Source organism: Epinephelus fuscoguttatus, linkage group LG15, assembly GCF_011397635.1.
Source record: "Epinephelus fuscoguttatus linkage group LG15, E.fuscoguttatus.final_Chr_v1".
Taxonomy (NCBI): domain Eukaryota; kingdom Metazoa; phylum Chordata; class Actinopteri; order Perciformes; family Serranidae; genus Epinephelus; species Epinephelus fuscoguttatus.
The window spans coordinates 39,564,808-39,592,311 of NC_064766.1; the positions used below are offsets into that span (position 1 = coordinate 39,564,808).

General features: G+C 41.6%; 1 protein-coding gene across 3 annotated transcripts in view; it reads left to right on the forward strand.

Annotated features, from left to right (window-relative positions):
• Window positions 1-27,504, forward strand: part of efr3a (EFR3 homolog A (S. cerevisiae)) — a 578,128-nt gene that overhangs the window by 360,349 nt on the left and 190,275 nt on the right. Inside the window, exons 1-2 of one of the 3 annotated variants that reach the window (XM_049598483.1) lie at window positions 7,270-7,402; window positions 7,683-7,789. In XM_049598483.1, coding sequence (XP_049454440.1) covers window positions 7,780-7,789 — 10 coding nt within the window. In that variant the 5' untranslated portion in view covers window positions 7,270-7,402; window positions 7,683-7,779. Of the gene's footprint in view, window positions 1-7,269; window positions 7,403-7,682; window positions 7,790-27,504 lie in introns of those variants that run through there. The other 2 variants (XM_049598485.1, XM_049598484.1) reach the window with 2 other exon arrangements.

The window sequence follows — 27,504 nt, forward strand, 5'->3', positions numbered from 1 at the left end:
ACCACTACTTCTCCTTCTTCTTCTGGTTAATGACAGGTGTCAACTGGCATTTAATGTGCATTACTGCCCCCTCTATTGGCGTATGGGTGGTTTAATTATATCAAGGATCTGTCAAACATTTATTAAATCTATATCAAGATAATTATCTTTATTGTTTATCTCCCAGCACTATACTTAACTTACATTAGGTAGGCCTATATTGTAAGTTAACTTACCTTACAAACATATTTATTTTAACACATCTTTTCTGAAACCTACCCAAAGAGTTCTGGTGCCTAAACTGTGTCCGTTTCACAACATGAATTAGCCTAGTAGTTACTGGATGTAACTCCAGCTCTATGAGTGTTGCTGGTACTCTTTGATGGTCATGTCATTCTAGGAGTCACTGGCAAAGACCTTAAGTCTCATTTAGAAATATCATGTACACACAAAACAAGGCCAGGAAGAGGTATCCATCACTTCCTGCGCAAAAGTTTTGATCCATAAAAACAAACCTGACAGTAAAATGTGCGCACCTGTGCGGAAACTCTGACCCATGCATACAAACCTTTTGGAGAGAGGGGAAAATGGCGACACAGATAGTGAGGTGGTGAGTTGAAGCCAAATTGTATAAATTAAATATGAGAGACATCATTATATGTGTAATGATGGCTCTCACATTTAATTTCACCTCACTTATAGATCGACTACATCACCAACATTCAATCCAGTGGTGATATTAGTGCTCGTGCAAGTGAGCCATAACTTTTCCATTAACACCTTTCAGTTGTAAAAATTATAAGCTTACTCAAATCTCACTTCCGCTCATTATTTCATCAGTGCTGACTCATCATCACATTCCCCTCCCAGGAACACAGAGGAGAGGGATGCAGGTGACACTCATGGTCAGTGGTGCAGCGCACATCAAATAGCATTAAATAATTGCAAAACAGAGTGTCAACAGTTTCCAATGATATCTTCCAATACTGTCAATATGTATCACCATGTACGATTTAAATTTTAAGATAGTTATTGTGTTTAAAATCACTGCAGTGAACACGACTGTGCACACAGAGTGCACTGGAGACACTGTGGTGGTTGCCACATACTTTTCCCTCTCCAGCTGACTCCCGTACGTCTTCACCACCTGCATATATGGATTCCATCAGTCAGTACAGTCTGGAAATAAAGCCAATCTTCAAGTGATATCCCAGTGTCAGGGATGAACTGATTGTAATGATCATTTTGGCACAGAGTAAAGCAATCAGTCTAAACGGCTGCAGTGATGGGGTGCCAAGTAGCTCACCTGGTACAGCAGGACCCTCATGTACAAAGGCTGTATCCGTGCTGCAGAATCCACAGACTCGATTTTGACTTGTGCCGCTTTGTCCTATCAAATAAAGGCTGAAAAGCCCCCCAAAAAATCTTGAAAAAACTTTTCAAGTTTTTCATAATTCATAATTTCGATTGCATAGGCCATTTATAGTTTAATGGGGGGTAGAGGGCGGGATATTAGACTGATCCATGTGCAGACAATTCCAAGTTGATTTATAAAAGAAAATTGCACACTCTCAGGTGTACACAGTTTTATAAATGTGAATATTTCTTAAGGCACAGAATTTTCTGATTTTGTCCGCGCGTACACTTTTAGCATGGATCCTGCACACTGTTTTATAAATGAGACCCCGGGTCTGTTGTCTGTTCAGGTATAAGGCTGTGTTGTCCTGTCTGACGGTTGAGAGTGAAGTGTTGCTCACTGCTGCCTGAGTGCTTAATCTGGTGTTTGGTCAGAAAGCTGTATTTTAAGCGTGCATGTGTACAGATCCACCTCTGTCACACTCTACAATTATGACATGTGGACGTCGCTGCATTAGAGTAATTACACAAACAGGATCTTTTTTTAAATTTTTTTTTTAATCTATTTTTTTGTCAGGCAGGGGTGCCGCTGGCTGCTGTCAGTCATTTGACTTCAGCAGACGCTTGGCGAGCCATCTGTGGGGGCAAAGCCTTTAATCACCTCTAAGTCCATTGGACGGTTCAGCAAAGGTCGTTAAGAGCTTAAAAAGCACAACCAGCACACTTTCACAAACATGTACTAATCAGCTCTGAGAGGTATTTTTAGTTTGTTTGGTCTCATTGATGATCTTAATGACAGCGTGCTCTCTGGTGCCGTCATTAGTCATGTTGGTCCTTTCGTTCTCTTCATTAAACTGTGCACATGTGTATGATGCAATCCAGCGGCCTTAACAAGATTAATACAACAGAGTGTGTACAGATGTAACATGAGCAGACTACAGCGGGATTTATACTTCTGCGTCAACTTGATGCCATGCCCTACGCTGTAGCCTGACGTGCACCTCCCCAGAAATGTAACTACACACTGCAGCGACGCAGTCCTCCTGTCTGTCTCTGTGAGCTGAAACCATTTCCCTCAGTGGAAACAAAGCTTTGATTTACTTTAATTTCACAGATAAGAAACAGTAAGTTGTGAAGACAATAAAGCCTCCACTAAAATAGCATTTTAAGTCTTGTGTGTGATTTATCCTGGCTTCATATGAGCAGAGGAAATCTCTGCTAGTCGCTAGGCTAATTTATACAATGTAAAATGCCATAGGCTTGTGCTAATACTGTTAGCATGTTGCATTTGTTTAGTATAAGACAGCTGTTTTGTCTGTGAACCTTGTGAGTTGTAATGGAGCCGACTTTTGAAACTTTACCTTTGTTAAATGTTGCTGTTGTCCCTGGCTTCATATGAGGAGAGGACATAGAGGACATTGTTTAGGGCGGCAGTAGCTCAGTCCATAGGGATTGGGTTGGGAACCGGAGGGTCGCCTGTTCAAGTCCGGACCAAATAGGGAGCGTGGACTCCACAAAGGGGTCCCGGTTCACCTCCTGGGCACTGCCGAGGTTCCCTTGAGCAAGGCAAGTTCGCCCAAACTACAAGAAAACTAAACAAAACATTTCTTCCCTGGTGGTTTCTCTTTGTTCAGATAGTCGTCTGGGTTTTGAGATACCATCTCAGACATTTCTGCCTCCTCCTCAATACAGTGAAGACAACTGATAATTCATTTGTTCTGCATGAAGCATTGAAAAACACATTTAAATGTATTAATTTAATTTAGCAGTAACCTCTCCTTTTCTGAAACAGTGCCCCTGTTCCTCGTGATAACTGTCAGCTGTTTTTGTAGACAAGATTTCTTAAAGGTTCTTACAGGTACTGTCACATTGACGTTCTGTTCAACAAAACTTTATTTTACAAAACAAGGTGAGGCCACATCATTGCAACAATCACACCTTTATTTCACATCAGTGCTCCTATTGTTTGACTATGTGAATTCACAGCTCAGAGCTGAACAAAGGTGAACTGCCAGGTCAAGAGGTTGCACTAAAACAGGAAATGCAACCTTGAATTTGTGAGTCATGGAGCCTTATGATTGAGGCACTGACCATCTACTGGAACATCCTATCAGTGCTCTAGTTATGGCCAAAAAAAGAAAAAAAAATTGCATTGGTTTACATTGTCGTGAATAAGATAGTAACACCATTTCAGCCAGTCATACTTGGAAAACTGCAGTCATTTAAGCGCAGCAACATGTAAATGTTTTTGTTGTTAAACTGAACTAAATCTCCATAAACCAGGACCTGCTCCTGTTTAGATATGAATGGCATCTCCTACGGCCACGAAAACACAACGATACTTACTTTCAGGTGACTACACACTAAAGAAAACATACTTACTGTGTCATATTCCACTTCTGCCAACATATCCCCCTAAATCAGGGGTAGGCAACCTGCGGCACCGGAGCCACATGCGGATCTTTAGACCCTCTCCATTGGCTCCCTGTGGCTTTGACATAATATTATATGGAAATGAATAACCTTTTTTTTTTTTTAATTGTCATTTATGTACGCCTTGAGTGATTATTGCATTCTACAGCGGTAAAAACGTGTAGCCTTTATGTCAGTTTAAAAGATGTTTTAATGCTTCATCGTGTGATACGTCTACGACCTGGTGCTTTTTCCTCTAAATTTTGTTGTACTTCAGTTGTGGTTGCTAGACTGGAGTCTCTCTAGCATGTCAGAGTGAAGGGGCTGCCTTGGGCTTATGCCACAAGCAGGTGGGGTTTGGTGCCTTGCTCAGGGCACCTTGGCAGTGCCCAGGTGACCAAATGACACAGTCTCTATAGCCCCTTTTACACTGCCAGATTTTCCGCGAATGTTGGGCCGTTTTGGCGCCTGGCTGCGAGCGTTTATACACACAGAGGCGGATTGGCGAGTTGATCCGAGGTGCCCAATTTTCTGCCTCGTAGGGTAGACATATTGGAGGAACCCTTTTAGTTTAAACAGACCGAGGCGGCCTTCCACAACGGGAGGGCTGTTGAAGACTTGTGGGAGGAGCTGTTGATGACGCCGCACGTGCGAGCCACTGGCGGTGGATAAACAGGAAACAGCTGATAGCAGGAATTAGCGAGCAGCTAGTAGCAAGAGGGAAACACAAACCTGACAGACACTGTAAAGATGAGCAACTGGGGAGACAAGGAATTGCGCGCCCTCCTTGCCCTCGCAAACGAAGAGGCCATTAACCGTCAGATGACGGGGACGGTGAAGAACGGGCCGACTTATGAGAGAATCACTGAAGGACTGACCAGCCGCGGCTTCCCTCCCACGTCACTGTTTACGTCACATGCTGAGCTACACGTTTTGTTACTTGCTCACGCCCCCCATTGCCCCGAAAAAGGCACATTCTGTATTAACAAAAGTAGGTAGGCGGCATTTTGCTGCACTCCCCGATTTTGTTTTTATACTGCCAATGCTGAAAAAAGACTGATTGGGCTTTCCTGCAAATTTGCACAGTTCCTATCTAAAAAGGGCTTTTAATTACAAAGACAGATTTCTCTGGGTTCGAACATTGTTAGAAACGTTTGGGATAATAAAGAGCCAGTGTTTGGTTTGTTGTTCTGGATGTAACGATTACCGATATTATGGTAAATTTCGGTTAATTTTTACACGGTAAGAATTACCGTTTATGTTTAAATTAATTGCATTATCGCGGTGGATAATCAGGACATGTAATAACAGCCTCATTCAAGTCTCGCGATGCAGGCGCTGCGTGAATGCGTGCCATGTGTAAACACAAAGAATGAAAACATGGCAGAAGGTGGTGATAGCGGCACTTCGGACATCCCCCCCCCCCAAACTAAACGCACAGAGTCTGAGGTCTGAGAGTACTTTGGGTTTCTGAAGAATGCCGAGGGACAGCTGGTGGAGGACAGCTATCCTGTGTGCAGAACATGCAGAAAGAAAGTTGCTGCGAAGGGCAGCAACACTACAAATCTGCTGGCTCATCTCCGTGACCATCGTCCACAGCTTTACAGCCAATGCAAGTTATGCTATGCAAATGTCAGTTATTGTGTGAGGGATTTTGGTTTTACTAAGATTGTCATAATGTGTAACTGTCGACGTATACGGGACATTTGAGCCGTATCTGTCCTCCTGAACGTGACTAGGTTTTCCGTTTTCGTTTAAGACACTTAGGAGCTAATACTAGCTGAGTAGCTAATAGCCGTATTAGCAGCTATGTTGCAAAGTGTCTCAAAACGAAACAGAGCTGTACACACTGAGTGGAGCCGACAGAATATAAACCGACGTAACGTAACGCTAATTGAGATCAACTATGACTGAATCACTGTGATTATGGTTATTGTATGGCGAGCTAGAATCGATAGACGGCCAGTTATGCTTTCTCGACATAAGCTCAAGGAAACAACATAAAACGCTGCCGTGTTAACCTTTGACCGAGAGCCTTAATGGGGGCTCTCGGTTTTTTAAGGTTAATGAAATTCACTGCTCACAATCTTGACCTAACACACACACACACACACACACACACACACACACACACACACGAGAACATGCACTCCTTTTCTCATACAGGCACTGACTCCTCTGACTCACATGCACTCTTCTAATGTGTGAATTATTCTGTGTAATGATGACCATTGCCCTTAGGGTTTTTTTGGTTTCTCCTGCACATTTGTGTTATCTATTCTATATTTTTGTTCTACTCTTGCATTGTTTTGTTTAATATATATTTTTCCTCTCGTGCTATATAAATTTACATATTTTGCTGACTGTTAAGATGCACCAGACAATTAAGCTTTGTTCCTGTAATTTGTTTACATATTTTGTAATTTAAAATAAAATTTTCTGTTGCTGTGCCAATCCCTTGCCCCTTTAATGTGAAAGTTTCATTTTAATATAAGATTTTGGCTGTTAACATTTTGGTATGATAAGGAAGTTACAAGATTTAGTGAAGTTATTTCAATATATCTATTTTTTGGACATTTTACAGCGCTTGAAAAAATATCGCGATATTATTGTTTACCGTGATAATTTGGTCACTACAATCGAGATATCAAATTTTCCATATCATTACATCCCTATTCTGTTACTGTAGAAACATGATGGTGAAGATGGTGATCTCTATAAACCAGGACCTGCTCGCTAACAGATATAATTGGCACGTCCTTTGGTAACAAAAACACAACGATTCTTACTTTTCAGGTGATTATAAACCTTCACTGCTGCAGCCAAGGAAGGAACTGGCACCTCTCCAGCTACAGGTCCACACTGCATGCTTGGTCCAGACGGGGACTTGAGCTGGCCACTCTCTGGTTCCCAGACCACGTCCCTACGGGCTGAGCTACTGCTGCCCTACATTAGTTTGCTTCCACCACCCACGCTGCAAGGTTTAGGCACTAAATGATTATAAATAACTGCAGAGTAGCCACCTTGTGATATAGCATATTAATAAATGCACATTCAGACTTATTCCTAATGTTGATGGGCTAATTTAGACATCATAGGCTGCTGCATGTATTCAAATATGTTTTGTGGCTTTAGACAGATTTCTTTTTTCGTTCTTTGGCCAGTAGGACTGCTGCCCTCAATCCTACACACTGGACCTTTAATTGCAGTTTTGAGGTACTTGTATTTTAAGTACAACTATAAAACTGTGCTTAGGTGCAATACTTGAGTACGTCGACAAGTTCTCCACTTGAAACATCATGTGACTTTATCACATGTGAGGGTGTTAAACGTGATTTACATTCACATTTAGGTTTTGAACTTGTGTATAAAATCCTAATGATTAAATGTTTTCCTAATGAACGCATCATGACATACAGTACAGTGATGAGGCTCACCGCACTGGAGCTCCCACCTTGCAGCAGCAGCAGCAGCAGCAGCAGCTATAATTAGCTGTCTCTGGGCTCCTTCAGGTCCCTGAGTGTTGAACTGGAGCGGGGGAGTTTTTGGAGCTGCTCCGCTGCAGCACACACTTCCGTGTTGTCTGTCACCGTAAAGCAGGAAGCACTGTAGTAATGTGTAGGAGTTAATCTGTCCTGCTGCTGTTTACCTACAGGTATGTCCACCGGTTCGTCCCCGAAATGTCTCATTAATGTGTGTGTGAGTGTCCTGTGGAGCCGCAGCAGGGTTCGGACTTTACTGAGACGTTAGCTTGTGCGGCTAATGCCTCCGGACAGTCAGTGTTTACGCGAGTGTCCGTTAGTGTGACAGCGGGCAGCGTTAGCCCGTTAATGAGGCTTCATGTGTCTCTGCTGTGACTGACAGCGGCTGGTTAATGTGTCGTGTGAACTCATAAACGGGCGGGTTGATGTTAACGAGTCGTCATTCCGATGCAGGTGAAGTGAGACAGCGGGAGAAGCTACATGGAGGCTAACTAACACAGGACCAATCGGTGCTCGGCATACAGAGGAACTGCGGTACATTAGCACCAGGATGCCAGCCGGTAAGCTGTGTGTGTGTGTGTGTGAGTGACAGGGTGTGTGTGTGTGTGTGTGTGGCAGTGACAGTGGGGATGTGTGTTGACAACATGTTGGATGAATAACCCCACGCTTCAGTGTGCATGTGTTGCGTTTAATGTCACAGTTTCGGCTAATTATGACAGAGCCAAGAGGGATGAAGTTAAAAAAACAACAACAACAGAAGTGCAGTGATGCGTTCACTGTCACTGCTTGTGTGTGGCTTCTGCTGTCACTTGTGGTCCTGCAACTAATGTGCTGATTAAGCTTCAGAATATTCTCTTGATCTATGAGTTAATCATTGGTCCTTAGAAAGTGGTGGAAGATGTTCTCAGATATTTAAATAGGAATATTACAGTCTGCAAAAAATCCTGCAGGAAAAGTTTGTATGTTTTGAAGCTGTTTAATGGGTAAAGTATGTGTATATTAGCACTGTCAAGTGATTAAATAAAAAACGAAGTTATTACATGCTCTGTGATCAGTTAATCTAAATTAATTGCATACATAGACTATTGCTATTTAAGTTTTTAAAAATTTTCCGTTTGAATGAATCTTGTCAGATGTGTCGTAAAGCTGCTGGATATTGGGCATCATTGTTTAGGTGTGTGCCATATCATCTTGTTTACAATAATACTGTTATAATCTTGAATATCATGAAAAATTCAAATTGTGATACTGTGCTAGCTCAGACCTCTGGTTCGCTGCTGCTTTGCGTTGAGGTGATATTTCAGGCTTTAAGTTCTCCGCTGGTACAGAAATTCCTTACTGCAGAAATTGCAGGGATCGGTGCCCCTATCAACTTTTCCATCTGGGCCTTTTTTTAAATGTAAATGTCGCATTCACAGGGCCGAGCAGCGACGTGTCGCCTGTCTCCATCATGTGACAAAGCCACTGTGGCCTTCAGTGATGCACCATGGAACGTGATTAACCATCATTAGTCATTTTAATGTTTTATTTCTCTGTGATTAATTAATCGAAATAATAATATCATTATTATAATATTGACAGCTGACAACCCTAGTAAAAATCTAAGTTCATGGGTACAGGCACGAGTTAAAATGAAGTGCACGTAGGTGGGCAGCGGGTGAGAACAAAAAATGTATCTGTTATTTTTCAGAATAAAACAAATGAAAAAGATATTACTTAAAGTTTCAGCAGTAAAAGCACTCACTATGCAGATTGACTCCTTTCACAGTGTTGAGCTCTGCTTCATATCATAAACAGACATCTGTTTAATGTAAATTATACAACAGTTAGTTCCGGCCCTGCAATCTGATTGGTCGAGAGACAGTAAAACTGTGACGATACTGGAGTACAACATCACGGTTATTTCACTGTGTGTGTATCACTCCGCCTCACAGCTGATTGCAATCAGCAATCAAATCAAAACTGACGGTTAGTGTCAGTTAGGTCAGCAGTTGTGTTGTAGGCTAATTAATTCATCCACTGTCAAACAGCCAAAAATATGGATTTATTTCCTAAAATAAGTTTTGAGTTGAACTATGAATGGTCATCAGAGGAAGATGAGGGAGAGGAGAAGCTGAATCCATCTGAGCACACATCCAGGTTTGTCAGTGTTTCATCAGCGGAGCTCAATGACTTGGAGAAAAGCAACATACTGTCAGATCAGAAGGCAGAGTCGGCTGTGCCTGTGAAGCCACAGTCCACCATGCAGTCACCAGAGACTTATTTCACCAGCTGCACAATTAATGGAAACGTGCAGATAAATGTGTATAAAGAGTAAGTGCATGGCGCACCATGTCTGCGTTACATAGCAACGGTGACAGTGGAGTCCTGAGGGAATTATTTTTGTTGGCGGAAGACAAATAAAATGCTTAAATTATCTATTTTGTCCTCATTTTTCAACATTTCTTAATCAGCCTTGCTTATTTAACTGTTGAACTGTTGTATAAAAGCAATATCACACTCGAGCTCGTGATGTTGTACTGTGATATCGTCACGGCTGTGATTCAGTCATAGGCACGAGGCCGCCTTCAGGGTTGTCTGTGATTTTGAATGTGCACTCTGACTACGAGCATTGCAATGTGCAAAATGTGAAGTACAGAGGTAGAAGGTGAGTGCTGGATCACTACTTCATTGTCACTTGAAATTCACTTGGGTGGGACAGTACAGAGTGTGGGCAGATTTGTAAACTCAGCATGACGAGCTGGCTAGCAGCAGCAAGTTGTAGATTTTAAAACTTTACTGTCAACACTCTGTATCATCTGCCTACACGCACTGCAGCCAGGCAGCAGCCCTCCCTCTCTGCTTCTGTGACCGTGCAGCACATGTATGTAAAAATGACGTAGATCTTGAACCAGAGGTCGTCTGAGCCCCTGCCTTACATTGGCTGGACACTGGAGAGTCTTGTGACTTCACAGGTCAAAGTTGAATCCGACTGGATTTATAGTGGAGTCAGTTTGTGACCAAAGGTTATTGTGTTCCACCCTGTGTATCATTAAAGTGAGAGAGAAGCAAATCCAGGTGTAAATACATCTGTTTACAGGTCTATGCTGCGTTTACAGTGTCTCTAGACACAGGTTCAGTGTCACCTGTTGACTGTTTTTACTTGTGTCATGGTTTTATTTTTTGTCTTTAAATCCCTGATTGTTGTTTCATATTTAGTGCGACTCACCAGGAGTTAGGAGCATTTTAATTCTGCCTTTTGAAACGTTGCTCTCTCCAACACTTGCTAACTTGTGGTGCATTTTGGAGCGGTTTATATTTCAAATCATCAGGTGAACATTGAATATTTACTGCTGTGTGTGGAGCAGCTGCTGACATTCTGCATGCACTGCAGTTTGACTGACCTTTGTTTAATCCTTAACACACACACAGCTGTGTGCACAGTGTAGTCTGTGAGGCTCTGACTATAACCTGTGCTCAGGCTCAACATAACCAAGGACTGATTGCACTTGCAATACCTGATTCCTCACAGTTCGTGACATTGTTGGAATGTTGTTGGATTTGACGAGGTGTGTTTCAGAGTGCGAATAAATGTGGACTCTATAAAGTCAGTAGAAAAGTCAGCGAGTGTCAGATTCTGTACCTTTTTCACTTGTTCTCTGCATCAGTTGGATTTCAGCTCAGCAGACGTTAAAATCTTGTTCTGAGTTCTGGATTTAAATCTTCCATCTCTCAGCCTGGATCTTATTCTCATAATTATGTTCATTCTGTCTCTGGGTCATTTCCTCCTCCTCCATCACCACCTCCATTATGGAGATTCAGAAGTGTAACTGCAGCTAAACAAAGTATGTCAAGGCAAACAGAGAGCGCCTCCTAACCCTTTCCAAATACACAGAGAACGAGAATGATTTGTTGACGTTGTGTTTTTGTAAACAGAAATTAGCTCTTTGGATTAGCTTTTGAAGCTAACTGCATAGGGAACTACTTCCAGGGCAACTTTAGGGCTGCTCAGTTACGGCACAAATCAAAATCAGTGATTATTTTTGTCAGTTTTGAGATCACCATTAACACAATTACTCACTGACGACAGCCGTGGCTGAAGGCATTATGTTTTTGGGTTGTTTTTTCTTCTGTCATTCTGTCCATCCTATTGTTGTGAAAATGACATATCAAGAACACTTTGGGGGAATTTTAGACTTCCACTTGGTCTCAGTGCTGAACTGATTAGATTTTCATGGTCATATGTCAGAGGTCAAGGCCACTTTGACCTTGTCTGTCTCATTCTCATGAATGCGATATCTTGAGAACACCTTGAGGGAATTTCTTCAAATTTGGCACAAATGTCTACATGGACTCAAGGAGGATCTGATTAGAATTTTGTGGTCAAATGTCAAAGGTCAAGGTCATAACTGAAGAATTCAAAGCATAAATTAACTTTTGCAGTGAGAGACTAACTTGAGAAATGGAACAAATTCTATCCCAACAGCAGAACACACAAAATGACACACTACTTTCCACCTTGTTTTCATTCCTTTTTCTCTCTTTTTTTTAATTTTAAACTATTATTGTTATTAGTTTTGTTATTATTAATAGCGAAGACGTGGGTGATGACAAATACATTCTAGTCTTGAACGTCAGATATAATTAAACTGAAAAACAAACAAAAATAAAATGAATGAGATAGAATAGATAATAAGATAATATAATATTTAGATATCAACACAGTGCAAGAGGAGAAGGAGAGATCCTGCACTGCTGACAAAGAAATACAAAATAATACATTTTAATATGTTTCTTACTTTTTCCCTGATGGTCTGAATAAGTTGCTCAACTTGTTGTTGTTCGGTTTTCAGAAATCAAGTACTAAAAGGGTCTGAAAAGTTTGTAAATCGAGGGGGAAAGGTGGTGGATTGGCGACACTGACTGGACCACTGTAAAGGACAGGGGTGCGCTGGATTTATAACACAAGACAAAAGGAGAACATGACTGCAAAACAGAATTTGGAATTGTTTTATCACGATTATCTGGTTTTGGTAATTATTCAATGCAAAATTGTAATTGAAAATAAAATTTGATTAACCAAATAAATTAGTAATTAAATTTACATTTATATTTTCATGTACATATTAAGTTGATTTGTGTTGGAGCAGCTGTGACATTCTGCAAGTCTTGCAAGCGTGACTGTTGACCTTTTTATTTAATCCGTAACATACACGCAGCCAACGAGCTGCCTCACATGATGGCAAACATTTGGTTTCTCTTCTTGAATACAGCAGCCTGTTGTGTTGCTGTCTTTGATGTTCTGTCAGCAGTTTCTTTTTCCCAGATTATGTGAAGGCTGCAGTGGATGAAACATCTCATGATTTGATGACAGTTGACTTAGTCGAGTTGCACCATGAGTAGGGATGGTGTGACTGAACATAGTCAGGAGTTTATAGCTGAAATGTTTAATTAATTAGTCGATCATCAGTTTTGAAGATGCCGACATTTCCTAGTTTGAGCCTCTCAGAGATGAGGTTTTGTTGCTTTTTGTCTTTTAGTATAAGGAACTGAATATTTTTGGGGTTTGGATTGTTCAGACAAAACAAGACATTTTATGATTTCACGTTGTGCTTTTGGGAATTTTTAGACAAACACTGAATCAATTAAAGGTCCGGTGTGCAGGATTCAGGGGGATGTATTGGCAGAAATGAAACATCCTCAGCTGCCTCCATCGTCCCTCTTTTCCTCATCATTCCTCTGTCCTCGCTTTAACCTCTTTAATCTTGAACACACGCCTAGTGGAGCAGAGCATAAATAAAGATATGAGGCTTTAAAAGTGTGTGTGTATGTTTTGTTTGTGGGGTGTGTGTGTGTGTGTGTGTGTGTGTGCGCGCGTGCTGTTATGTCTGACAGTGTTTCTATTTTGGGAGAGTTGGACTTTGGGCGCCCTCGCCTTTCTTCTCCTCCAGCAGCTGCTCTGGCAGGTAACCAGCTGCTGTTTACTGGAGCACGCTTCTCCCCTAAAAACCCAGTTGGCTGCCAAGACAGACAAAGTAGGATGAGAAATCAGAGCCCGTGGCCCAAGATGGGCCCCTCCAGAGGGGCTCGTTATGTTTCGGAGCAGTCTCTGGCGGTGCAGGAGGTAGGGGTGGTATTTCAGACTGCTGATGTGTCTGGAAGTTGGTGTTTCGCTGCGGGCAGCGTCTGCAGCTTCAAGGACTCTGCCGCCCCGCGGGCCTCGTCTCTGGTCTGTAATTACTCCCAGTGGTAAACTGCTGATTACGTTGGCAGTAATGTGACACCTTCAACATCGATCCCTGATGGGCCAATGCGACAGACTGGGGCAGTGTGTGTGAATATGTTAGTGACGTGGACAGATACACTCCAGACAGTATGAACTGACTGATCTTTGTGCTGATGCTGGTCAGAGTTTCTGATCAGGTTGGAAAAGTCTGGAAAAGCATGAAAATATTTTTGATATGATCCATTTTTGTCCAGCGGAGGAACGTTACTAAATATAAGATAACTGTGTCTCAAGAAGAGAAGGAAGGAGATGGTTATTCAGTCAGTCAGTTTTTATTCTGCCTAAGCCAGATGTTCATGAATCAGTTACAAGCAGGGCTGAGTGATATACTGTAGTGAATTACAAGGTAACTTAAGTATTTTTCAGCATGGACCCCATCTTCTTATGTTTTTGTGTCCAGTGAAGAATGAGAACAACAGTTTTTATGCCTCTGTGTTGGCGATAGCTTTGGCTCGTGGCATTATGTCTACAGGTTGTCCATGTGTATGCCCATCCATCCCATCCACGTGCACACGATACCTCAGGAATACCAAAGTTTGAAGAAATGTTCACTTGAACTCAGCAATGAACTGATGAGATTTTGACGGTTGTAGGTCAAAAGTCAAGGTCACTGTGACCTTTGGCACAATGTACTTGGACTTAAAAAATTGAATTGAATTTCCTCTCAGGGGGATTAATAAAGTATAATAAATTAAAATTGAATTAAAATTAACAATGAACTGATTGGATTTTTTTTTGCTCAAAGGTCAAGGTCAATGTGACCTTGCATTTGTCTCATTCTCATGAACACGGTATTTCAAGATACCTCAAGGGAATTCTTTAAATGTGACACAAACATCCACTTGGACTGAAGAATAAACTGATTGGATTGTTGTGGTCAAAGGTCAGTGTGACCTTGCAAAAATGAAATGAAAATGAAAAGAATTTTTTTCGTGTAAAAGAAGGTAGTTTTAATGTTTTCTTTCACATAAATCTGTGTGATTTGAATTTCTGTTTAATTAAAGGTAGTGTCATGAAGGACTGAATGACTTAAAAAGAGTTACTTTAATTGTTAAGATTTATTTGTTTCCTGTCACAGAAGGGGGAATAAATAACAACACAAGCAAACTTCACATTGACAAGACAAAACCATGGGTATTCCTGTCAGCCAAATTCTTATTTTAGACATCAGTTTCGATGTTTGAAATATGCTCAGAATTTTCAGTGCATTCCTAAAAATTAAATACACCGTGAAAGAGGATTTTCTCCATGAAAAACTAAGAGGGAAGAAGAATAAGATAAATGAAATGCAAAGATGTTACCTATTTGTTTGTCAGTATTAGGTATGAGATTTTTTATTTATTTATTTTTATTTCATTCATTGAAAAAACAAAAAGAAAAAAAACAATACAATATAAACACAACATTCTCAAATCTGAATGAAAGGAAGCAGAAAGAAGAATAATCATGGTACGATAACTGTCTCAGAGAATGTCACGGTTTCACAGTATTACAGAATTTATTTTATTATCAGCATGACCCACAAAGAAAAAAAACTGAAGGGTTATTGTTGGTTTAACAAACATTTTATTACTATAACTGAAACTTGAAACCACTTTTTAAAATGGAAGATTGTGAAAATTAAAGTTTCCCATCAGAAAATAACTAAGATAAGTTGCATATTTTCCCAATATTGTAGATAAACAAATGGACACAGTATGATAACTGTTATGTCACCATATACCTTGAAACTGGTATATCGCTGCAACCCTGCTCAGTATTGATGGATAAACACTTTGACTTATATCGCATGATCTTCCTAACATGATGGATTTTGCCCAGTTGTCATAAAATTAGCAATGTCCAAATTTTTTTGCGTGAGCCCTTTAAGGACTTGTTGTTCAGTTTCCTTAACAGGTGAGACTGAAAGTCATTCCTGATCTCAGAAACAACCTCCATGTTGTGTCCACCGTCAGTGACACACTAATATCACGAAAGCAAGTGAAATGGAATAGAACAATTACTTTATTTGTAATACTGAATTCAAAAGCTTTCAGTTATTGTTGCTAATTTTATTTTTCTGTTTGTGTGTTGGACAAATGAAATGAACACGCAGCATCTGCATGGAGTGATGAATTATCAGTAACTGAAGTGTGTTTGAGTCACACAGAGACAAAAAGTAGACCTGTGTTGATCTGGCTGAGTGCTGCGTTTGGCTGCTGCTATTAATAATCGACACTGATTTCCTCTGCGTGTGTGTGTGTGTGTGTGTGTGTGTGTGTGTGCGCTGCTCTCACTCCTGGGTCTGCTGTGGTCTAGAGGCTCTCATTATTCTCAAAGTGTTAACCACCTCAATTAAGTCATTATGTAGGACAAACCCGCCGTCGCTGCCGTCACTCACGCTTTCAGCTGCTGCTGCTGTTTCTGACTGAAAGAGCAGTCAGATAAGCACGTGGTTAGATATGCAGAGATAAATGGATAGATGGAAGGATGCCTGCCGAGGAATACTTTTTACTCCAGACCTTCATGTTTTTCTCACATTGCAAAGTCGTCTGTTTCCAGAGAAAAGCTGTGCACTTTACACGGAAGGCGGATGGAGTCGTCTTCATTTCGTTCCTGAAACTATTTCTCTGTTTCCCTGTGGGACATGCACTCTGCAGATTTGCATCATGGGCATTTAAAGTGACACTTAATGGAACTGCTTTTATAGTTCTGACGAAATGGCGCTGTTGGATCTGCAGCTGTAACCCTGTACGATCAGCTCTTCACCGCGATCGCGCCCCTCTGCTTCAAAACATCCGAGAAAAGCAGTGTTAACCGAGCATTCTTATTAACCAGGCATCTCAGAAACCAGTCACCCAAAGAGTTTGTTTTCCACAGAAGAAATGATTAAAGCAGCCCTGAAGTAGTAATGACAAAATAGTGATTAAAATTAGTCTTTTTAAATGACTTTAGTCAGCTATCAGGAGTGAAACAATTACACCTCTGAGGACAGATGAGAGATGAACACATCAGCATCAGCATAGGCCTCAAAGAGGATGGACAAGGGGTGAAGCTGAACGTGCACAAAGATGGCCTACAGCAGGGTGTCAAATATACGGATGGTCCGCCAGAGGATTTCATGCGTCCCTTCAGATGGTTGTAGTTAAGAGCTAATCATGCCTGTGGTATTGTTGTTTTCCCATTTCACCAGCTTCCAATATACCTTTGCATTTCTCTTTAAGATGTTAATTTGATACTTGATGTAATCTGAAATTTCTACACATACCCATGATGCACATCGCCTCAATTACTTTGAAAAATACAGCTGGTGTAATTAAATGTAACAGTCACCTCACTGATGGTTGAAACTATAAACCAGCACAAAAGGGAGCCACCATTTTCTGCACCGAGGCATTATAACCACTGTGACTGTGTATTAATAACAGAGTCCCATTTATATTCTGGAGCATGCAGGCCTAACAGAAAACTTTAAACTACTAAATAAACACTAGATCAGCACTGGAGAGGCATGATGGGAAATGAGGGCGGTCCCATCGTTACTAGACTCTCAGCACCGGCACCGAGGTGCACATCACAGTTGTGACAGTGGAGCAGAGTCGAGGGCTGTGCTCACACACACGGCTGTAATGTCTCTTTTTCTCTGTGACACATTTGAAAGACAGAACTGTTCCCCTCTGTCCACCTGCTGGTAAAAAACTAAAAATGTCTTTTTAAATCAAACACACGTGTTGGAGCTCAGAAGTGCTTCACAGTTCCAGTTTGTTGTGAATGTGTCTAAATGGATCTGGACCACCTGCAGCGAGGCTGCTGTGTGCTCACATCATCAAAGTTGTGTCCAATGAGAACCCAGCATGCACCTGTGCCCCAGGTGGGATTGGAGTATTTGGGATGCAGAAGGAATCAAACCCAGCAGGCCTGTGTATTTTTGATGCTCCGCCGGCTAATTGCATGTGTGCGGGCGGCTCCTGTGCTCTTAGGACGGTTCCTCCCTCAGTTGTTGGCTGTGATTTGTATGCATAGTGGAAGACGGTTTGTTCTGCAAAGGAGGATTTGGCCTAAATATAACTTCAAAGGCGACGCGCCTCCCTCTGTTTCCTCCGCCAGTCGCATCTTTGCAGAGAGGGAAGCTTTTATCTTTGTGTGCTTGTTGTGTGACGCTGGGCCTACTGCTCCGCTGCACTTTTTGAAGGATTTTATGGTTTTCTTCTGGCCTGTTTTGTAGTCGGATGTTTGCCTGTGTCTCTATCAACATCAGACAGGTGTCGGTACAGAGACGGTGAGCAGCAGCAGCAGTGTAGCAGAACAGCACCAGCATGTGAAATGGCTGAGCTGGAAATAACAGGTTTACTGTTTTTCATTCAGATACTAGAAATGACTGTGTTCTAGAATTAAAACACGCCTTCATGAGCAGATTAACAACAAAGTATTTGTATGCAAATTATGATGTTGTGAATCGGAGGAACTGAATGTAAGTGAGGAACTTTGATGTTGAAACAAACCAGCTTTTTGGCTCACTGATACACTAAATGAAAAGACTTCACAGGAATAGTTTCTTAGATAATGTCACTTGTGTTTTCAGTGCTTATTGTAGTTCAGCCTGCATTTAAAAAGACAAAAACATTAGCAGTACTAGTGTTAAACAATGTAGCATAATGCACATACTTCTTATAATTTTCTGTTCTTTACATTGGAGCAGCTGCATCACAGTGAGAGCATCTAATGTTGAAAATATCAATGTTTTAAACTCTAGATGATCCCATTAAGTACTGAGGCAAAACCAATACATGGCCAAAAGTATGCAGACACCCATCTGTTGTTATAATAGCCACAAGATAATAGGAAAGTGTGTCCCACATCTGAAAATACCACTATACAATTTTGCTTCGATGCGATTCAGGGGCCTGTCGTTCCTGCTTTTTGCTATAAAAGATATAAACAATATATAAATAATAAGTACAGTAAAGTTTACTTTTAACTGACTCCAATAACACAAATGAAACAGCACATGGGATGAGTTAAACTTCAGGACTTTTTTTAATCTTTCCATTTTAACCCAAAGTATGATCTTTTCCCTAAAACTTCAGGGCAATCAGGCTTAAAGCCCAGAAGGCAAACTTCTCCAAACAGCCATGAAATATGCAGTATGTTTATACGACATCAGACAAAATCGCTTTATTCTGTCAGTCCAACTAGAACCAGACTTTTAAATACATGTCAACATGTTAGTGCGACTGAAATCGTACTAAATCAAAAGTTGGACTAACACACCCAGATAATGTGATTGAGAGTTGAATTCCTCCTGCATGTATACAGTCAATCAGACCCAAACTGGCCGAGGCGCCTGGTGCATGCTCCACAGTTTCCGCCCCGGGCTTTGAGCCGTAAGTCAAATAGCATGAAATGGGTAACAGAAGAAGAAGCTGATATCAACATGGCAAAGTCTACATCAGCTTGCATCTCATCTGTACAAAAAGTAAAGCATACAGCATGTATGAAATGTACAGAGCTGTAAAGTTGTCCACCATGGTACCAGTTAGCTGCTAGCTAATGTAGCTAACTTGTTTGTCCATTGTTTGGTCTGTGATGTAATAGGTCAACAGGAAAAAGGTCCAATACTTACAAGCTGAAAGGGTGCATATCTCCACCTATCGTAGTGGAGTCAGACATATTTAGGTCAATAGATGGATTCCCCTTCCGTGCTTGTATACTGGGACAAGGACAGTAGTCCAACTAAATGGCCTAGTCGAGCTGTAACTGTAACTGTAGCTCAACTTAACTGATGCATTAACAAGATCATTTAACAAAAGTACCAAAGTCAGCTCAGTAATAACTGTCAATGTTAATAGCTTTTCAAGTTTTTTTGCTAGTCACACATTATAATCATTAAGCATGTATACATTGCGCAGGCCCGGTTTTACGAGGGTGCATAAGCATGCATTGCACCCTTATTTTATGTGTCTGCATGCTCAGTTGAGAAGAGTGGGAAAAAAAATGTTGACATAACAATATAGAACACATTGATAGTGAAGTGCATATTCTATTTGCCAGTTTAGTTTTAATTCAATGGTAATTTAATAAAATTCCTGCCTTTTTTCAGTAACGTCACTGTCATGACAAATGCGCGTGACTGCACGTCACTCATTTGCGTGCAGTGCAGTTACTGGCCCGGCGGCTGCTGCACCAGCCGGACGCTGCTTTCTGTTGTACCGTTAACAGCCTGTAACACAATTAACGTTAACAAGATCACCATGGATATTTGAAAATGGTTCAAGCAAAACACGACCAGCAACAAGTCAGAAAATGGTAATGATGGTGAGACAGAGACTCGACTTCGACATGAACTTAGCCTAGCAGCTGGGGAGCAAGCGGCAGCCTCGTCCTGCTCACTCCCGCCTGAGCCGCTGCCTTCACCCCCAGCCCCAGAGCAGGCGCTCGGCTCCTCCAAAGCACCACCACCCGACGACTTAGGTAAAGAGGAGCCATAAGACTCTATAAAACGTGCACCTTTTACTGTGGTATGGCGGTTTCTGCCGGATGAAATGGACCACACAGGTTATTTTTATTTTATTTGAGCTTTTTTTAAATTCAACTTTACTAAACATGTTTTAAAAAAGACACAGAAAAACAAATAACAAAAATAGGGCATATAAACAATACAATAAATTAGTTGTTGAGTAAGTTAGATGGTATCATGGTGGTGGGGTGTCGTGTTCGAAGGGGTAGGAAGAAGTTAAGAATGTTTCTATGTCCTACCACATGATACTGTTTGTGCAAATTTGAAATAAAAAATAAAATTAAAAACTAGAAATTCAAACTAGGAATTCTATCTATAACAATCAGTGATGGTTTTGAGCTGACAACACTGATTGTTATAGATAGAATTCCTAGTTTGAATTTCTATGTTTTATTTTCAGGGTAAGAAACATCTGTTGCTAGATGGTCTGATGGGTGAGGTAGCCCAGACTAAATGTAGCCTTTTCTTTGTTCTGCTACAATACGGCTGCAATAAAGCACTTGAAAGACACTTTAAATATTCTTGCTTGGCTGGTATCATCCAACTTGAAATGACTGGAAAATGCATAACGTACCGCGCTTGTTCACCCATTTGATCTAAGATGCACCTCTAGTCATTATTTTCTGGAACCGGCCCTGACATTGCGTAAATTAGCCTAGCAGCTAGCGGACTTTTTCCGCCTACTCATAGCTTAACAGATTACATGTAAGTTGTTATTTTTCTTACCCACCGTTGGTTTCATGTCAGTAGCCCTTTTTAGATAGGAGCTGTGCAAATTTGCAGGAAAGCCCAATCAGTCTTCTTTCAGCATTGGCAGTATAAAAACAAAATCGGGGAGTGCAGCAAAATGCCGCCTACCTACTTTTGTTTATACAGAATGTGCCTTTTTCGGGGCAATGGGGGGCGTGAGCAAGTAACAAAACGTGTAGTTCAGCGTGTGACATAATCAGTGACGTGGGAGGGAAGCCGCGGCTAGTCAGGTGGCGATTCTCTCGTAAGTTGGCATGCTCTTCACCGTCTCCGTCATCTGACGGTTAATGGCCTCTTCGTTTGCGAGGACAAGGAGGGCGCGCAATTCCTTGTCTCCCCAGTTGCTCATCTTTACAGTGTCTGTCGGGTTTGTGTTTCCCTCTTGCTACTAGCTGCTCGCTAATTCCTGCTATCAGCTGTTTCCTGTTTATCCACCGCCAGTGGCTCTCACATGTGGCGTCATCAACAGCTCCTCCCGTTGCAGAAGGCCGCCTCTGTCTTTTTAAACTGAAAGGGTTCCACCAATATGTCTACCCTACGAGGCAGGAAATTGGGCACCTCGGATCAACTCGCCATTTTGCCTGTGTATAAAGGCTCGCAGCTTGCCAGCAAATCGGCCCAACATTCAGGGAAAATCTGGCAGTGTAAAAGGGGCTACAGTTTCTCCTGACAGAATAGCTCAGTTGAATTTCTTCAGTTACACATTGTTGAAACAACAGCTGATGTTGCTGTAGTGAGAAGTTAGTGGAGTGAGATGCCTGCCCAGCCAGCTATGTCTTCTTCTATCTCATAATGGCTCTTAAATATCTCAGAAATGTTTTTGTTGAAAAACTAAGTATTGTGATCTCAAATCTTTGGGACAAAAACTGTGATTCACATTCAAGCAAAAATCGTTTAGCTCTACTTGGGTATCGGTCTAGTTGTTAACAATATTGTATCCACAAGATGACACGATATTGTTTAAATTAGTGTAATTAGTGTTGGGCTTTGTTGTTCACATGAAAAGTGAAAGAAATAGGTGTGTAACAAATTGAGTGAGAAGTTGAGACACTGTTTACAAAAAGTTAAATTAAAAAGCAGTTCTCAAGATATGGCTTGTATCACACACTCTTTCTTAGCTGATGGAGGTTCAGGGCTCAACAATAATGATTGCTCGGGGCAAATAAAAAGCCATTTTGGATTAGTAAATTCATGGAAGTAGCTAAGCAGTGAGCAAGTAGATTTCTGACCTATTTGCGTGGCTGGGCAAGAAGAAAGAAAAAACATTACCATTAAACCCTGAGGTTGTCTGGTTAGAATAGATGTAGATAGCATGTAAAGAACTCCAAGGCTCCAAGGTGAAACTGAAAGATCAGTTTTCTTTAAACAAAGTTCATTCTTACTCCTGAGCTACCAAAACAAAAGAAAGCATATGGAACAGGAGGTAGGTGACATTTACTCGGAGATATTCAATATTTACCAGCCTGATCTGTCAGTTAAACCCACTAACCTTCACTGGAAGGGAACGGCACGCTCTGAAAAATAATTGAACAGGAACAGTACCGTGATCACAGCCTGTGTTTAAACCACCATGTAGTTTGCAAATCTTTGCTGTTAACATTAACGTTACAGTGCTGCCTGTTTGTAGTTAAATTTCTTTTCCTGCTTCTAAATGATCAGCAGAGCGTCATACATGTACACATGAGTGTCCGTCTTTGGACTGAATACCAGGTCGTCTTATTCCTCTTGTTCAGCTCTCAGAGTATCATGCATTTGTTTTCAGAGCACATGCGACTAACGCAGTAGCAGTCCAGACGCTCGCTGTGCGATCCCTCCGGCTCTGCAGTCTGGCCTTTTTTGGATGTGAGATGCTGTTTGTGAAGTCTGTGGAAAGAATGTCTGAGCACGCTGACCTCAGGGGTTCCCACTTACAGGAGGAAGTGTTTTTTCATTCATAGTGTAATTATAGCAGAGTGAGTAAACAAAATAAAAAATGATGTGACACAAATGATTAATGTCTGAAGGCACAGGATGTGTTGGGGCTGTGATAGAGCTGCAACGATTAGGCGACTAATCCATCCATCCATCCATCCATCCATCAGTTTTTCTTGTTTATATACTTTATTTTTATTATTTAAAAAAAGCAGACAAAACCAAGGACAACCAGCAGGGACATCACAGGTGAAGGTGAAATGCTTAACATCTTGTAAAACAGAAAATGAAAAGGTTACATGTAGTATCGTGGAGGATGGCTCCTTTATGCCCACAATCATGGAAAGTCAGGGTTTTTTTATTGAGGGAGAAATCTTCCACTCATTCTTAAGCTTTAGTCCATTCTGTGAGTCTTAATATCGAGTAGCCTGGAAGTCCAGACTCAAATCCAGAAAGATTTTGAGTCTGACCATCACCGATACACCCTTCCTACCCAAGGGGCGGCACTAACTGAGGCATATTAAATGGCGCTGCACGTAATTGGCTAGCACGAGAGCCAATCAGAGCAAAAAACAAGGTGACGTATTCATTGCACTGAGCCCCATTTGTTTGCCGACCAGTGGGGCTAACTGATACATTATGCTTTTGCTGTATCCCGTCGGCAAAACCGCAAAAACGTCCTTCCTGGAAGTGAAGGCTTCTAGGGCAGTCTTCTGTTCCTCTCTCAAGGAAAAAGATAGGTGTAGTTGGCTTAGCGTTTCTTCCAAAGCTAAACAGAATGGATGCGATCTTTCAGCAGCTGCCATCTTGGCTGTTTACTTTTCAACTCCTACGGCACAGCACTGTCCTCATCATGTTACGCCCGCCCAGAGCCCGCCTCTGTCAGATAGACTGATCTGATTGGTCAATTTACATGGATGTAAATTGTAAATACAACTTGAGTGGTTTGTGAGAACATTCAAACGCATGGTGATAATTCTAATTGACATTTGTGAGTTTGAGGGCAAGCAAATCTAAATTCATTGACTCCAGGACCAAAACTGCATGTTGCTGTGGTCATGTGGCAGATTTTAATGTTTTGTAAAGCTATAACTTTATTCCTCGCCCATTCAGTCTTTTTTATCAGCAGTAGCAGATGAAGTCAGGCTGGAAACAAAACTGTTTTTCTTTTGTTCTGGAAAAGTTTGTAACATTTTCCATCAAATTGAATTGATCAGCCTGTACAGTATGTCTGTACAGGAGTAAAATAAAAGCGCGACTTGTTTTGTCAGTGATTGATTTGAGGAAGAAAAGTGACGTCTTGTAGATTAGATTCGATTTACTTTTTGACAGATTGTTGCGAGCTGCTTCAGCAGAATGAAGGGTGTTGTAGTCACTCTCACGCAGTGCTCTCCAACCTTTCTCACTGACCCCTTAAATCGACGCAGTGTGTGGAGATGAGTCATGAGCTGTTCAGCCAGAATGAGTTTTTCCTCTCAGATTGTCTCATGGGAAGTGATTTTAGATGAGAATGAAGAGACAACAACATTAAGGAAATAAAAACTAATCATTGGGCAGATCCTCAATCTTGTATCAATGCCATCCAACTGAAATAATGTACTTTGATTTAAAGCATTTCAGCAGAAGCTCTGCCCTGATAGGAGAAGAGAATTTTAGGGGATGTAGGAACATGAAGCACCACCCTGATTATTGTTTGTCCAGTTCAGACTCTAAAATTAGTGTCACAGCGATCCGACTATGTGTGTGGCTTGATAGTATCTGCTGCTGCCATCTGTGACCTCACACACACACACACACACACACACACACACACACACACACACACATACACACACACACATTTATGTCCCATACTTCTGAGGACCCTTTTGGACACTAATTCCTGTAGCCTCTCACTGTAACCATAATCCTTAACCTGTAACCTTTGCCTAAAATGTAATTCTAACCATTATGTTGTGTTCACACTGGGAGCGAATTAAACAATTTGCGCAAGTGAATCACATGTAAAGTCAATGAAATGACTCGATTAGACGTGAGTTCTCGCTGGGCGGTGCTATGGACGTGATGGACGTGACGTGAATGACATGAAATACGTGCACCAAAATTTCTATTTCGTGAAGAGAGATTAATACTCTTGAATTTTCCTTAACATGATGGAGTTCATAACCCCCAAATCATCATGGAATAAGGTTCCCACAATGTCTTTTCCTTTTAAAAATGTCCTGGTCGTCCAAATGTCGTCACTTTTCCACAAACTTTCCTCACTTTTCAAAATGTCCTCCCGCCCAAGGACTAAAACTAAAATTGGTCCTCACGTAGCCAGCAGCTCGAGCACATACACAGACTGAAAAAATGCACACATCTAAAAAAAACAGTTACACAACCACAGAGGCCCACACACACACACACACAGATGCAAATAGACACTGCACACACACGCACATTTCAAAATGCTAAATTCCTTCAACAGCAGTCCCGCTCAGTAAATCTGCATAATTGCACTCCAATCACGATGATTAAAACACCTTCAACCCAACACACACACACGCACACACACAGACACACACATAAGCCCACAGAATCCCAGGATACACAGTCATTCATGCCATCTCTCCCGTGTGCATGTGTGTGTGTATCTGTATTTGTGTGTGCAGGGTGTTTAACGTGTTCCCCCTCGTCTCTCAGGGGAATCGGTACTGAGGTGGTTTTGAGTGTTTTAGCTTGTGCTTTAGTTTGGACTTGACTGTGCAGCGCTGCAGCTTCACCTGCAGCCCTCAGCAGATCTGCTGCTGCTGCTGCTGCTGCTGCTGTCGGCGAGGGGAAACACAAACACTGCAAGGTCAGAGATGAGAGTCAGTGTGTGACGGGGGGGAGAGAGAGGGAGATACAGAGACAGAGAGGGTGGAAACACACAGAGAGGAAGACGGAGGCGTCGAAGTCCACCTGGCAGGCCGTCCTCCACTTCCACTCCAACGAGATGGATTCAGAAAACAACGAGTCGGGTAGGGGGCTGCTTTTTAATTTGTGACTCGCCTGTGTGTGTGTGTGTGTGTGTGACAGTGACGGGGTAAGAGATGCGAACAGAGTGAAGGTCTGTGTCGCTGTGAACAAGCCTGCATGGCGGCGGCCATTGATCTGCTCTCTGTCTGGACCATCGAGCCTACTCGTCCCGATCATCCAATCAGCTCGCCTGGTTACACTTGACTGACACACCTTGAGACCAATCGGTGCGATGGGAAGGATTTCACGTTGTCAAAACAAGTGAGGGAGGGCCACGGTGTGATGGTGATGATCTAGAGCTGTTATTGTTTTTATGAATTGCATCTCATGCTGTGTCACTTGAGCTGCAGTGTCTGCATGTGACTCACTCACACAGCACTGTAGCTCCTGAAAGTTCTAAATGAGCCCAAATTCATGTTGTTTATACTCAGGATATCTTAAATTCAGCAAAATGTAGCTTTTAATTTATCTATTTGTGTCTATAACATGAACTGTTATTGAAAGTGTTTTTATTACATTTTATGACTTATCATTTGAGGTCCTCAGAGGTCATCTTGCTTCCTCTCCTCTGCAGTAGGGCTCAGGTTGGTGTGTCAATATGTCTAATATGTCTAAACATAGGCCGGCTGTGGGCTGTGGCTAAGGAGGTCGAGGGGTCATGCTTTTATCACATGGTTGGAGGTTTGATCTCTGGCTCCTTCTGTCTTCATGTCGAAATGTCCTTGAGGGAAAAACTGAACCCAGAGTTGCTCCTGATGGGCAGGTCAGCACCTTGCATGGCTTGTATGTATGAATGTGTGTGTGTGTGTGTGAATGGGTGAATGAAAGGGAAATTGTAAAGCCCTTTGTCCAGTAATGCATTAACTTGCTGTATAAATGAAGTCTATTTTAACCTCAGTGAATCCAAATGGACTCTTTCAGCTCTGATCTTATGGTGCAATAGAATCGCAGGCTGTGCAGATCAGGGTTTTGGATTGGGAAAATTGATTCATACACATTGAGTTCAGATTTTAAATGGTGGCTCAATCGTCTGTTAGAGATTGGACCAGTGAAAACCTTTACCTCCCAGACAATCACACAGTACAGCAGAGGACGTGCTCGTAAATTTTGGTTTTTTGTTATAAAAATGTATTTAATACATTGATTACTTTCATCCAGATGTAAAGAAAAAGAAATGCTGTGGGTTTAAACCATAGGCTGTATAAACCCCACCCCCTCCATGTTTAGTTTGTTCTTATCACGCTGTTTGCTCAAGTATGCGATTTTTTTTTTTTTCTTTCTTGGGTATGTTTGGTTTTAGTTATTTGATGCTATATAAAGGGGATTTGAAGTCATGATTGACAGCTGTGTGTGCTCGCAATCAATGGCACTCTTTGCAATATCGGCAGGAAGGGTGTATGAGCGGGAACTGAAGATCGCTACTGCACACAGTCTGGCTCCAAATCCAAAGATGACAGCGGCCTGTTCTGGGATTTGTAAAGTGGCAGGAATTGTAGGGGAGTTGTCCATCTTTATATACAGTCTATGATTTAAACTCGTATGCATTTTTAAAAATATCCGAATATTTTTTAAAAATATTGTTTAAAAAAAAAAAAAAGTGTTTCCTAGGATTGCGACGGCATGACCCACCCTACACGGCTTTACACTGTGTCCTAACTTGATGCGACACGAGCCAGCGTCAGTGACTGAATCAGTTTGATTGCATTGTTTTCTTTTTTTCTTTTTTTTTTTTTTAAGATATTTTTTGGGCATTTTTAAGCCTTTAATTGATAGGACAGCAAGTGTGAAGGGGGGAGAGAGAGAGGGAATGACATGCAGCAAAAGGCCACAGGCTAGAGTCGAACCCGCGCCGC